This window comes from Callithrix jacchus, chromosome 9, assembly GCF_049354715.1.
Source record: "Callithrix jacchus isolate 240 chromosome 9, calJac240_pri, whole genome shotgun sequence".
Taxonomy (NCBI): Eukaryota; Metazoa; Chordata; class Mammalia; order Primates; family Cebidae; genus Callithrix; species Callithrix jacchus.
In genome coordinates, this window is record NC_133510.1 from 123,278,813 (window position 1) to 123,293,021 (window position 14,209).

Consider the following 14,209-nt stretch of genomic DNA (forward strand, 5'->3'; position numbering starts at 1 on the left):
CTCCAAAGAAGATATGCAAATGGCCAATAACCACATGAAAAGATGCTCAGCATCACTGGTCATTAGGGAAATGCAAATCAAGATCACAATGAGATGCCACTTCATACCCACTAGGAGGCTATAATCAAAAAGAGAGACAACAAAGTGTTGACAACTGAAATCCTCAAACTTTGCTATTGGGAATATCAAGCAGTACAGCCATTTGACACTGGAAAACAGTCTGGCAGTTCCTCAGAAAGTAAAGAGAGTTACCATATGACCCACCAATTAATTCTCTTCCTAGGTGTCTAACCAACAGAACTAAAGTTTATGTTCACACAAAAACTTTTGCTCAAATGTTCACAGCAGCCTTATTCTTAATGGCCCAAAAGTGGAAACAACCCAATTCCATTAATGAAGGAATAAACCAAATGTGGTCTGCCGGTGCAATGGAATATTATTCCGCCATATGAAGGTACTAAAACATGCTACAATATGGATGAGCCTCAAAACCATTACACTAAGTGAAAGAAGCCAGACACAAAGGTCACATACATATTTTATGATTCCATGTGTATGAAATGTCCAGAATAGGCAAAGATACAGAGACAGAAAGTAGATGAGTAGCTGTCAGGGGTTGGGGGTAGCGGGGAAATGAAGAAAAAATGCTAATGGGTATGGAGTTTCTTTCTGGGGTGATGAAAAATACACTCTGAAAATAGCAGTGATGTTTATGAAATTTTGTGAATATACGAAAAACTACTGAATTATACATTCTAAAAGAGTGAATTTCATATTATATGTGAATTATATCTCAGCTTTTTAAAAAGATCTATGCTGGATTCTTAAATGAAGGCATTTCTACTCATGTGATAAGGATGAGACTGTTCCGGGCCTCAGGATCCCTCAGGGATGTTGAGCACTGGAAACGCTGAACCCCACAGAAGCAGAGAGTAGCACAGTGGCTGCCAGGGGCTGGGGGTGAGCGTGGGAGACATTGGTCAAAGCGTACAAACTTTTAGTAAAGCAGGATGAATAAGTTCTGGAGATCTAATGTGCAGCACGATGATGACAGTTAATAATATTCATCATAGGCTTGAAATTTGCTACGAGAAATGTGCTGAGTCGATATTAAATGTGTAGACAAAAAAAAAACATGTAAAGTGAGGAATATGATAATGCCTGATTATGGTAATCATTTCACAATGCACACATCATTGTACAAAACATCACAGCCAGGAGCGGTGGCTCACACCTATTATCCCAGCAGTTTGGGAGACCGAGGCAGGAGCATCGCTTGAACCTGGGAGGTGGAGGTTTTGATAAGCTGAGATTGCGCCATTGTACTCCAGCCTGGGCAACAACAGTGAGACTCCACCAAAAAAAAAAAAATACACACATCACATAGTATATATAACTTTTACTTATCAAATATATATCAGTAAAGCTGAAAAAAATATTTTAAAAAGAAATACTGCTTTTTTGAGATGGAGTCTCACTCTGCTGCCCAGTCTGGAGTGCAATGGTACAATCTCAGCTCAGTGCAACCTCCACCTCTGGGGTTCAGGCTATTCTCCTGCCTCAGCCTCCTAAGTAGCTAAGTGTACTACAGGTACGCACCACCATGCCCGGCTAATTTTTGTATTTTTAGTAGAAGATGGGGTTTCACCATGTTGGCCAGGCTGGTCTTGAACTCCTGACCTCAGGTGATCTGCCCATCTCAGCCTCCCAAAGTGCTGGGATTACAGGCGTGAACCACAGAAATAAAATTTCTGAAAAGCATATATCCTTAGTAAATTTTTGGTCTGCCCTATCGGTAACTGAAAAGTGTGTTGAAATCTCCCACCGTGATATAATGTATTTGTTAATTTCTCCCTGTAGCTTTATAAATTTTGTTTTATGTATTTTAAGGCTATTCCATACTTTCCATACTGAAGTACACTGAGAGGGCACTGCCAGCTGAAGCTTAGACTTTAACAGTGACATGCTGGTCAAGGTGGCTGGCTCGGTTTTGTTCCTAGCGATCAACCTCTTCCTGGTGTTCGAGAACGAACCACATGCAGAGTATTTAAGTTAATCCTATCCCCTCCTTAACCCTCCCCTCTATCACAGGCCTCCTGGAATGACATGGAACAGGACCTTTTGAAGTTTTCAAAGGTCCTAATATTTTGAATGGTGCTGATGTGGTCCAGAGAATGTCATTCAGTTCTGTTGGCCTCATGCTCAGCTTAGTACACAGGGATCTCTTAGTGCACAGGGATCTCTTGGAGTCAAACTGCTCCTGAGCCAATGACTCAGTGTCCCTATCTGTAGAGCCAATGACATCTGCCCCAGACCAGGAGAAAAACAGAATGAATGCTTCCAAACTACCTTCAAATAACTATTCTAGGATAAGGGCTTCCCAGGATTTAGAGGCTATTTCACTGTGAACGTATTTGTCCTCAAAGAAAAAGATCTTAGCTGAATCAGTGCAAGTTCCCTGCAGTGTCCAAAGGTGGTGGGATTGGCAGGAGGCCAGGGCAAGCACCCTCATGGGAGAGGCCTACCTAGAATCTCTGGGTTTCTGATGACAGAGCCGATCTGCCTGAGTGCCTGCTGTCCGGCCTTCTGGACTTTGACGTGGGAATCGGTCAGCACCTCCGTAAGCTTGGGCACGATGTTGGGTAGGCAGGATGACAGCTGCTTGGGAGCACAGTACGCCATCGCCCCGAGAAGTTCCACTGACCCTGTGGATGGCAGACACAAGCCCAGCACTGAATCACTGAGCACAGGCCAGCAATTCAACTGCACTGGCTACATGGGCAAGGGACATCGACCCTGGTCCCTGCACACTGTGCTTGAGCAGTCACTGGGAGTAGGGGAGAGGGGGCTGGCTCTAGCAGAGCGGTCAAAAAAGCTCTTGAGGCCTGCTAAACAGTGGGATCCCAGGTGAGAAGCAGGGCAGTATGGGAGAAAGAGACCAGGATTGGGGAGACCTGGTTTAACCCTTACAGTGAGATGCAAGGTCAATTTCCTGAATTTCAGTGAACTGAAATTCATCCACAAATGAGGAAACTGATTTAGATGTGTTGTTTCAAACTACAGGGTGAAATCTGAAGGACTGAGAAGGAGGCTGAGTGGGAGGGTCCTAGGTGGTGATCCTCCCCTAACTAGAGCAGCTCTACTTGTATCTGTTTGCTTATTAGGATGCCAGAGATTTTTTTTTTTTTTTTGAGACAGGGTCTCACTCTGCCGCCCAGGCTGGAGTGTGATGGCAGCCTCCAACTTCAGGGCTCAAGTAATCCTCCCACTTCCGCCTCCTGAGTAGCTGAGACTACATGCATGTGCCACCATACATGAACTATTTTTTTTTTTTGGTAGAGGTAGGGATCTTGCTATGTTGCCCAGGCTAGTCTAAACTCCTGGCCTCAAGAGATTCTCTGCCAAAGGTTATTTTTAAAAAGAGCTTTCCTGAGGGGGGAAAACTTTAAAGCCACAGAAGAGCTTTACAGCTCTAGGATTTTCTGACTTAAGGCTGTAGCTCTTGTCAGAGACCTGTTCTTGGCATGAAAGCACATAAACCATAGAAAGATTCAACCACCAGAGGCAGAGTTGGCCAGGTGTGGTGACTCACACCTGTAATCCCAGTGCTTTGGGTGGCCAAGGCAGGAGGATCACTTGAGCCCAGAAATTCGAGGCCTGTCTGGGCCACATAGCGAGACTACATCATTATTAAAACAGTAAAAAAATTAGCCAGGTGTAGTGGCGTGTTCCTGTGAGAATGGTTTGTGCCCCAAAGCTCAAGACCAGCCTGAGGGATAGAGCAAGACTCCACCTCAAATTTCAAAAGAAAGGCAGAGTCTTAACCCTATCCCTGGGCTGGGGAGCTCACAGGACACGAGCTGTGGCTACCCAGGATCCTCGCTGAGGCTGGTTTTCAGAACAGGAAGCTGGGAAGAGAGACAGAGGGAGTGGTCTTACCAGCTTTGGTCCGCCAGGATTCCTCCTCCAGGGCAGCCAGTAAGGAGGGGAGCACCAGCTTCACCCCATGAGCACTCAGGTTGCTCATCACGGCCTTGGCACAGTCATCTGCAGCCTCAAGGGAGGAGAAAAGATATTCAGGGGCCTCCTCGCCCAAGCAAGGGGCAAGGCCTGACACCAGTCCTAATGTTCCTCCCATGACAAATGCTTCCTAGGGTTCTATTGTATCAAACCCTGTGCCAAGGCCTACAGACACAGCTGGGAACATACCTCACAAAGTTTCAGTGCTGTTCTCCCATGCAGTCTAGGGACTTACCTCACGCACATACTGGTTCCCATCCCCGAAGCACAGGAGCAAATGGGGCAGCACATGAACCACGTAGGGCTCAAAGAGCTTCCCCAGCATGGTGCAGAGCATCTCAAAGGCAAAGAGGGCTCCTAGGGGAAAAGATGGTAGGACGGCTGGGAACAGAATGTCCCCTGGGGATAGCCACAGAGAACAGAAGGGACAGCAACCTCCCTGCCACCTCCTACTCCTCTGGAAACACTCAGAAAAGCCGTGGAACTAGTGGTTGCGCCATGAGGAAGTAGCACCCTCCGTCTCAGCTCAAGAAGCCCCAGAGCAGGGATGTGGCTGAGTGGAAGGGAGGAGACTAACAGCTGACACTAACAGAAAAGCCAAACCACAGGCCGGGCGCAGTGGCTCATACCTGTAATCCCAGCATTTCGGGAGGCTGAGGCAGGAGAATCACCTGAGGTCAGGAGTTTGAGACCAGCCTGACCAATATGGAGAAAGCCCGTCTCTACTAAAAATACAAAATTAGCTGGGTGTGGTGATGCATGCCTGTAATCCTAGCTACTCGGGAGGCTGAGGCAGGAGAATCGTTTGAACCCGGGAGGCAGAAATTGCAGTGAGCCAAGATCACGCCATTGCACTCCAGCCTGGGCAACAAGAGCAAAACTTTGTCTCAAAAAAGAAAAACAACAAACAAGACTAGCATGGCCAACATGGTGAAACCCCATCTCTACTAAAAATACAAAAATTAGCCGCCTGTAATCCCAGCTACTCTGGAGGCTGAGGCAGGATAATTGCTTGAACCTGGGAGGCTGGGATTGCAATGAGCTGAGACTTGCAGTGAGCTGAGATCGCTCCACTGTACTCCAGCCTGGTGACAAAGCAAGACTCCGTCTCCAAAAAAAAGCGAAACCTCTCTCAGCTAAGGGTGTTGCTGAGTTAGAAATTTGCAAGTCCAAGGAAATCAGCAAGGACCCGACTGGACTGGGTTGCACACAGTAGGGCCCTCTGCAGCACACACACAAGCAGTAGCCTCCGCCTGGGGCGCCAGGATCGGATTCCTTCCTCTGGCAAAGTAGGGACCAACTTCCCATGCTGGACAGCCCCAAGCTCAGAGACACTCACCCTCTCGCCGGCGGAAGTTCTTCTTATCCTGAATGGCGTCAGTCAGTGCTGCCATCATCTCCTGCTGCTTCAGTGAGAGGATGCCCAGGCCCTTCACAAGGCCCGCCAGCCCATACGCGGCCCCTTTGCGCTCTGCGTACTTGTCTGACTCCAGCAGCTGCTGCATGAGCCTCTGGATCATCCCTCCAGCATCCTCCTTGATGGCTGGCACAAGGGGTGGCAAGCAGCTGGCCACAGACTCCTGGACCTGGGGAAGGGCCTGCCTGTTAATGCCGTGGCTCAGTTGCAGCCCTTTCATGGCTGGTGGCAGGGCAGGGGGCTGACCGTCCTACACAGCACCCACCACTAGATTTCCCAAGCCCCATCTCAGTCACTGCTTACGGTTATCACAGGGCACCAGAGAAGCAAACAATGTTGTATATACAGTATCGCATACCCCTCAGGGCATACACTACAATCTGTGGACGACAAAAGCTTCAGATCCTGTGGTACCATTTCTGGTCTAAACGGAAAACCTTGTCTGGGCAGCAGGGTGGGAGGACAAAGGAGGGGACTCTAAAGACTAAATCCTCTGAAAAAGCTTCCATAGAAGTGTGCTGCTTTGCCTCCATAAAGACAGCATGTGTCTTTCAGTTTCCAAACTTGTAGAAATCACAGAGAAACTGGGCAGGGCCTTATAGGACCAGGCACAAACTGAATGGGACCAAAAGACACTCCTGCCTCCCAACCACAGCTCACTAAGCCCAGCTTGGGAGAGCAACCTTGATGCCAAGCTGGCAGGTGTCCAGATGTGACCCTTCTGTTGTTTGGACTTTCTGACACCATATTTGACCACAGTTTTGGAACCTGTTTTCAACTGTGCATTTTTTTGGTAAACTTTTTTGTTGTTTTGTTTTGTTTTGATTTTAGAGGTAGGGTCTCACTTTGTCACCCAGGCATGGCTTCTACATCTGGCTTAAAGTTTTTGTAGAGACAGGATCACACCATGTTGCCCAGGCTGGTCTTGAACTATTAGCCTCAATAATCTTCCCACCACAGTCTCCCAAAGCACTAGGATTACAGGCATGAGCCACCATGCCCAGTGCAACTGTGCATCTTCTGAGGACACTCTGGGTGGTCCAAATGCAAATCCGAAATATATATATATATAAATGCATACTTTTCAAAACAAAGAAAAAGAAATTTCTTTGCACTGTGGCTTAGAGACTACATTAAAATGCATCTGCAACACATAACCAACACATGGAAAGGCCCAGGAAAAGGCCTGACATAAGAGAAAGCCTGCCTTTTTATTTTATTTTTTCCCTTTGGATCCCCAGTGCACCTTAGTGAGTAGAAAACATGGAACTATTTAGGAGGTCTATTAGAACAAAATAAAGAAACTCCCTCTCAAGGGGTGTTCTTGACTGTAAACCGGGTGAGTAGAAAAAAATGAAACTATCTGGGAGGTCTATCAGGACAAAGCTACAAAGAAACTCCCTCTCCAGGAGTGTTCCTGACTACATACCAGGCTCTGCCCTGGGACAGAGGGTGAATCCTTGCCAAGAACCAGGGTTTCTGGGTCTTGATTGTCCAACTCCGCCTCTTGTATCCCACTACCTAACCACAGTCAGGTCCCAATTCTCTAACTAACATGTGGGTCCCAGGCCAGATGGCAGGTACCTGCTGAGAGGGGGTAGAGAGAGCAGTGATGAGTTTGGCAACAATGGGCTTCACTTTGGGATCGCTTTTGTCCAGGTGCTTGGCCAGAGAGCCCATCAGGACCACCACACTCTGTCGCACGGCGTCATAGCTGGCATCATTGGGTGCATTCTTCAGGAACTCCTCAAATACTGGCAACAGCGAGTTGACGTTCTCCTGGAAAGCCAAACCCCTCAGAGCCTCAGGTCAACCCTACAGGCTGCATCTGAGGACGACAGTCCCTGAAGACCAAGACCATGTCTAGCTCTAGGACAGGCATCCTGACATGCCCGCCAGCAGGTCTCCTAGTTTTCCGGCAGGACTGCTACAGACTTAAAAGAATTTAACATACTATCGTGGTCTTTTTGGCTCAAAGGAAATACACATGTCACATCCCACCCTGTCACTGAGTGCCAGGATCCCTGGAACTCAGCATCTCTGTCCCCTGCTCAGCCCTATCGTCTGCCTTGGCCTATCCTGTCTCTTCAGCTGACTGAAATCCTCTTACCTTCCCATGGGTGTTGAGTGTTGCAAGGGCTGCATCCAACATGCACTTCCGGACATCTGGGTGTCGGTCATTGAGGGCATCAGGGACAAAAAATTGAAAGAGTGGCTTCACCTGAGAGCTATCCAGATACTGGGAGAGCTTGTTGAGAGCCAAGGCCAAGCCACACCTGGGAAAGAAGCGGGAGCACATCAGGAGAGGCAGCCAGGGGGCCTCCTCTACCACTGGAACTTCTGTCTGTGCACAGCAAGGAGAGAGCTTGCCTCAGGCAAACACCATTTTGTGGGCAGAGAACAGCATGAAGCCCACCACCCAGTGCTCACCCAATGTTCTGGAACAACCCACTTGTCATATGGAGACTTGCCATCTGCCCTGATTTTACCTCCTACTGGGTGACCAGCCCTGCATTGGTTTCCCCAGAGGGGAATGTGAGTACAGTGCTCACCCCTCTACCTGCAAAAGGCAGGCTGTAAGAGAAGACAGAGGTAAAGGAACCAGATATATAGACCCTTGGAAATGAACATATTCTCGAAGGGCAAAATGGTATTATTCTTTCCAGTCACAAAGCAAAGAATCTGTGTCCTATCCCTGGCTGATGGTCTGGAATGAAAAATAAGCCAGGATGGGCCCATATACCACCCTGCACAACACACAAGACGTCACAGGATGAGCCATTCAGAAAACTAACACCCTCGCAAGTTTTGCGCCTGTTCTTTGGGAGACAAGTGTCTTCTAAGGTCCCACTTGCTCCCAGACATCTGTCTAATCCTCCAACTGCTACTCGTGGGCTCTGGGGAGAAAGGTTGGTAGCTTCAGTTACTGTGCCCTGAATACAGATGAGGAAACAGAGTCGTGGAGAAAGGGAGAAACACACTCACAATCACGCAGCGAGTGCAGAAGCCAGCACTTGAACTCAGGCCTCCCCAACTCTGAGGGAGGTCCTGCTCTTTCACTTTCCCACGCTGCCTCCTCACAGCACCCACCCAGCCAACCTGCCACATCTCAGAAAGCTTAGAGTAGAATGAGGCTGGAACAATTGTTATACCTGGCTTCCCACTGATCTGGAGGAGATTCTGAAATAACTCGTCCCAAAGCATCCAGCACTGGGGGGGGGCGCTGCAACAGACAAGTTGGTAAATGCTTTGCAATGGGCAGATGAATGACCTCTGGGCACCAGGACTATGAGGTGGGAAACTAGCCGCAGCTACCCTGAGCCACTGTGAGCCCTGAGATTCCTGTCTGGCGTAGTAGGGGGCTGAGCAGAGACCCACCCAACCGTACTGCATCAGGGCTGCACAGGTCACTCACGTAGAGCTTCTCCTGGTAAATCTCCATGAGTCTGCCCATAACCTCCGCTGCCTGGAGCTGGTAACGTGCCACTGCTTGGGAAAGGGCTTCAGCCCCCGCCTGCCTTACAGCCGCCTCATGATAGATCACATCATCGATCAGCAAGGAGCAGAGGTCTGGCTGCAGGTCTAGGCCCATCACTGACCAGAGCCTGTGGGAGATCCAAGGAAGGGCTACTTAGACAAAGATCTGCAGCACCTGCTCTGCCAACCCAGCCCTTCTTCCCCACTGGAGGCTGAACACACTGGATTCCGTTATTTCCTAAAGGGAGAGAGGATGGAGCAGGAGAAAATGATGTGCTGGCTCTCACCTCTCAGCCAGCTTCCGGATCTCCTCCTCCTTATCAAACTTGACCACCCAGAGTCTCCGCAGAAGGTTCAGGCCATTCTTCTCATCGGTATCAGGTGCTGGCAATACCATGTGGAGTTCCATCAACCCCTGGAAGGGGTGGGATTGGACCGTGTGAGGCACGATCTTTCAGAAGAGCCTCTGACCTGCCTCCTCACCTCTCCCTAAGCTGTATTGTCCAAGATGTAGCCACTAACCACATGTGGCTAAAGTTAAATCATTTACAATTAACTCTTAGTAAGTTTCTTAGAGTGTGGTGATAAAAAAATTTTTTTTTTAATGTGAAAATTAAAACGTTAAGGCTGGGCGCAGTGGCTCACACCTGTAGTACCAACACTTTGGGAGGCCAAGGTGGGCAGATCACGAGGTCAAGAGATTGGGAACATCCTGGCCAACATGGTGAAATCCCATCTCTACTAAAAAATACAAAAATTAGCTGAGTGTGGTGGCATGCACCTGTAGTCCCAGCTACTCGGGAGGCTGAGGCAGGAGAACTGCTTGAACCCGGGAGGCAGAGGTTGCAGTGAGCCGAGATTGCACCACTGTACTCCAGCCTGGCGCCAGGCAACAGAGCAAGACTCTGTCTCAAAAAAAAAAAGAGAAAATTAAAACATTAACTAAACCAGACAGATAAAAACCTCAGAAAAAGTGTGTTCCTTTTGTTCAAATAATTTTTTTCTTCTTTTTGAGACAGAGTCTCACTCTGTTGCCAGGCTGAAGTGCAGTGGCACCATCTCAGCTCACTGCAACCTCCACCTCCCGGGGATCAAGCGATTCTCCTGCCTCAGCCTCCTGAGTAGTTGGGATTACAGGCATGCGCCACCACACCCAGCTAATTTTTGTATTTTTAGTAGAGACAGAGTTTCACCATTTTGGCCAGGATGGTCTCGACATCTTGACCTTGAGATCCACCCACCTCAGCCTCCCAAACTGCTGGGATTATAGGCGTGAGCCACCACAGGTGGACTGTTCAAATAATGTTTAAGGAAAACTTTACCATATTGCCATCATTTTTCACAATTTACCAAGTGCGAGTGAAAACTCTGTCACATATCAATAGCAGGAGGCCACGGATGAGCAGGTAGAAACCACTGTCTTACCACTCCAAGCGGATGCGTTAGTTTTTGGTCTAAAAGCCACAAAGAAAAGCCAAGTACATGATAGTGGGCTACAGAAATGAACACCTCTTGCAAGTTAGATCTGTTCTATGAAAGCACCGAGGTCCACAATCCAGTTTAAAAATTAAGTAGTGTGGCCGGGCGCGGTGGCTCAAGCCTGTAATCCCAGCACTTTGGGAGGCCGAGGCGGGTGGATCACGAGGTCAAAAGATCGAGACCATCTTGGTCAACCTGGTGAAACCCCGTCTCTACTAAAAATACAAAAAAAATTAGCTGGGCATGGTGGCGCGTGCCTGTAATCCCAGCTACTCAGGAGGCTGAGGCAGGAGAATTGCCTGAACCCAGGAGGCGGAGGTTGCAGTGAGCCAAGATCGCGCCATTGCACTCCAGCCTGGGTAACAAGAGCAAAACTCTGTCTAAAAAAAAAAAAAAAAAAAAATTAAGTAGTGTTCCAAGGTGAAGGGAAACATAGAGTGATACATCACGACTGCTTAGTTTTCTGATTCTCAGAGAGACCCAACCCTGTGACTTCTTCTCTTTGCCTCTAGGTCTCCCATTAGGGTGAGGGACATTCTCTCGAATGCCCATCATGCAATTTTTACTTGCACAGAGTGACAAGGGACACCGCGGTGTCCCTGTGAGAGAATGAGTACACACCCGGAGCGCGGTTTCCCGCACGCTGGCACACGGGGACTGCAAGGCACAGAGCAGCACATCCACCTCCTCCTGCTCTGCAAAGGCACAGCCATCATCACCACTGCTGCTGGCACACAGGGTGGTCAGGGTGTCTGAAGCCAGAACCTAAGGAGAACATCAATCCACTGGTTCAGTCAGCAAATCATTTACTACTATGGGGCCAGAAAGGGATATGCACTGAGAACGCCCACCCAACAGCACTGCAGAGGTGAAGACCCCAGCTCCAGTGGCAGGACACAAGCAAAACCCCTCACTAGCTAACAACAGTCAGGCTGGCTCTTTAAAGCAGTCCTTCTACCAAGGTCCAACAGTGAGGGCTGAAAGGAAACTAGGACTCCACCCTTTATGCTGGGACCTGAGTTCTGGGTCAAAAACTGAGTCACAGTGACAGCCAACTGAAAACCAGGTCACCTGTAAGCGGGGCGAGCCTGTCCCGATCACCCAAGTCAGAAGACGCAGCATGGCCACACGAGGCAGCAACTCCGGGCCATTCTAGGAGAGAAGAGCAGGTAAGTCGAGATGAGGCTGTGGGGAGGTCTATAACCCAGCCTGGCGGCCAAGGACAGGGCATCCCTCACCCACAGAGGAACATTCTGGGTCATACAACTGGCCCCACCATAGAAACCTCATTAGGCTTACAATTAGGTCCACAGGTGCTAACCCCAGTCAACCATGATCCCCAGGAACTGAAAACTAAATTCTGAAATACGCTTGAAATTCAGACTATGAAATCCAGAAGGACCATAAATATATGAAGAGATACTCAACTTTATAAGAAATGCAAAATAAAATGAGATATTCTTTCACCCATCGCTGACAATATTAGTACTATCTGAGGTTGCATTAGGCTTTGAGAAAAGAAAACTCCTAGTGAGAGTTCAGCTCAGAATATGCCATGTAATCTAGTAATTCCATGTCTAATGAATCTGTCCTAAAGACATGCTCACACAGGGCAAGTAAGGGGCATATACATACAAAAGGGCACATCACAGTGCTGCTCAAAACAGAGAAAAGACAGAAACAACCTTAAGATATTCATCAACAGGTAAAGAGTTCAGTAAAACATGGTACATCCATAGCGCAGAATCTCATGCAGCCAATAAAGTCAGTAAGATATGCATTGACGTAGTGAGAGAGCCAGAGTCTTCAGTCACATGAAAAAAGAGCCTGATCCATTTTTTGCCTTAAAAAACCCACAACACTGTGTGAGGCTGCTGTTGGTATAAACACACACCTTCTATTTCCTCACCAGAACTGTTTATAAGACAGAGAGTGTCCACAGCCCCTGCCTCCCTGATCCCCTTTAAACCAAGGAGAGAGCAGAGCTTCCCTGCCAACCTCGTCCACCCGCCCGGGTGGGGTGCTTGGGGATGCCCTCAGCTGGGCATGGACAGTGAGGATCTGAAGAATCTGGACCAACCGCTCCTCCTCCTCTTCACTGTGGTGGGGCATCTCAGTCAGCACCATCTTCAGAAACGGGAAGACTAAGGAGAAGGCTGGCGCAGACAAGGGTGCAGCACCTGTGAGAGCATGAAGCAATCGGATGCTGCAGGCAGGGCAGGGACCTGGGCCACTGCTGCCCATTTCCATCCTCAGGGAAGGCCAGGGGCCTGTTCTGACACCTGGAAGCACATGGCACGATGACAGAGACAGCAGTGGTAGCCCAGTTCTAAAACTTAACTCTGCTTCTACCACCAAACACTGCCCAGTTCCAGGATGTGAGAGTTAAAACAGAGAAGATGACGCCAGTGACAAAAAGTAAACTACCAGGGCTAAACTCAGAAATCCTCCATCTGGTCCAACCCCCCAGGTTCAGGAGGCCCTGGGTGATGCTGCAGCCCGAGCAGCATTCCTGGCACCAGCTCACACCACCTGGTGCCCTTGGTCCCGTCCCAGCTCTTACCTGGCTCCCCCTTGCCCACTCTGCTGGTGATGGTGTGGGTGTGCAGCAGCGTCACCGCCCTCTTCACAGCCACTGACAGCTCTTCCTGGCACCAGGACTTATCCAGGGCACACTCTGGCTTCAGCAGGCGCAGGGTCACGTGGCTCACCAAAGTGCCTGTGTTGAAGAGGAGAGAGCCGGCAGGGATGACACAGAATCCAGCCCAGGCTCAGACAGGGGACCCAGTGCCTCATCCTTCTGACTTAAAAAAATCTTTCTGCTCTGCCAAAATGTCCCCAACCTAATTTCTCACTTGATCTTTGTGACAGCCTCAGAGGGCAGGTAGGCAGGGAGTTGCCCTTTAGACACTCATGAAATGAGTACACTGACATGAGACAAGGGCCACTGAAGGGTCATTCAGCCAAGAGTGAAGCTCTATCAGTGCAGCACCTCCACCTCTATGCAACAGACAGCCAGGTGACACTTCTGGCAGGTTCCCGATGCAACGACTGACTTTTCCACTCAGAATGGTTCCCATATTCTAGCCTCACCCATGGGAACATCCCCATTAGGCTACGCTAGAAGCCTGCTGAAGGCCGTTAAAAAATCCACAAAAGCAAGGCCACCATAATTCCCAGCCACCCTACCTGGTGTTTGCTTCTCCAGAGCTAATAGGAAGCTAAAGGTCACAGAGGCCTCTGTTCACTGTCACGTGGCTGCTCAGGAGCCCTGGGCTGCACTGAGTCACCACCCTGCACCAAACCATCCTCACTGCCACTGAACTTCTGACTTCTCAGTTTTAAAACTGGTACACAAAGATCAAACACTGACTAGCATCTATAACCTACTCCACTTGCACAGATGTGAAGTGGGAGAGAAGAGGAGGCACTATGTCTCTCCGAAGCACATCTAGCTGAAGTCTCCAAGGCTGCTCCCACAAGAAAACAAAACTCAGCAGCTGATGTCACCACCTACCTCCCCACAGGCACTCAGGGGCACACCCTGTCCAACCCCTGGGCCATCCCTGCAGCCAGCAAATAAGGACTAACCCAAAGCCTTGAGCCTAGGGGGCATGACACAGGCAGCCAAGGACAAGAAGGGGTTCTTGATCCTGGGAGCAGCGAGGGGAGACTTCAGCAATGGCAAGAAAGAGTCGACCAAAACAGGGATGTACTGGGTCAGGCCGGACGGGTTCTTGGCCAGGATGATGTCCAGCAGTCCGAGCGCCGCCTCTAGCTCCCCATCCAGCTGCAAGCAGAGTTGCCCAGGAGGCA

At 49.2% G+C, this 14,209-nt stretch overlaps 1 protein-coding gene across 3 annotated transcripts in view; it reads right to left on the bottom strand.

Moving 5' to 3' along the window:
- Positions 1-14,209, bottom strand: part of GCN1 (GCN1 activator of EIF2AK4) — a 66,966-nt gene that overhangs the window by 21,247 nt on the left and 31,510 nt on the right. For all 3 annotated transcript variants that reach the window (XM_035257809.3, XM_035257808.3, XM_078337421.1), the window contains 14 exons: positions 13,985-14,183; positions 12,957-13,112; positions 12,392-12,573; positions 11,465-11,545; positions 11,015-11,158; positions 9,202-9,329; positions 8,853-9,042; positions 8,590-8,660; positions 7,548-7,713; positions 7,022-7,216; positions 5,360-5,606; positions 4,256-4,377; positions 3,940-4,054; positions 2,526-2,705 (listed from right to left, as the gene is read on the bottom strand). In XM_035257809.3, coding sequence (XP_035113700.2) covers positions 2,526-2,705; positions 3,940-4,054; positions 4,256-4,377; positions 5,360-5,606; positions 7,022-7,216; positions 7,548-7,713; positions 8,590-8,660; positions 8,853-9,042; positions 9,202-9,329; positions 11,015-11,158; positions 11,465-11,545; positions 12,392-12,573; positions 12,957-13,112; positions 13,985-14,183 — 2,176 coding nt within the window. The remainder of the gene's footprint in view (positions 1-2,525; positions 2,706-3,939; positions 4,055-4,255; positions 4,378-5,359; positions 5,607-7,021; positions 7,217-7,547; positions 7,714-8,589; positions 8,661-8,852; positions 9,043-9,201; positions 9,330-11,014; positions 11,159-11,464; positions 11,546-12,391; positions 12,574-12,956; positions 13,113-13,984; positions 14,184-14,209) is intronic.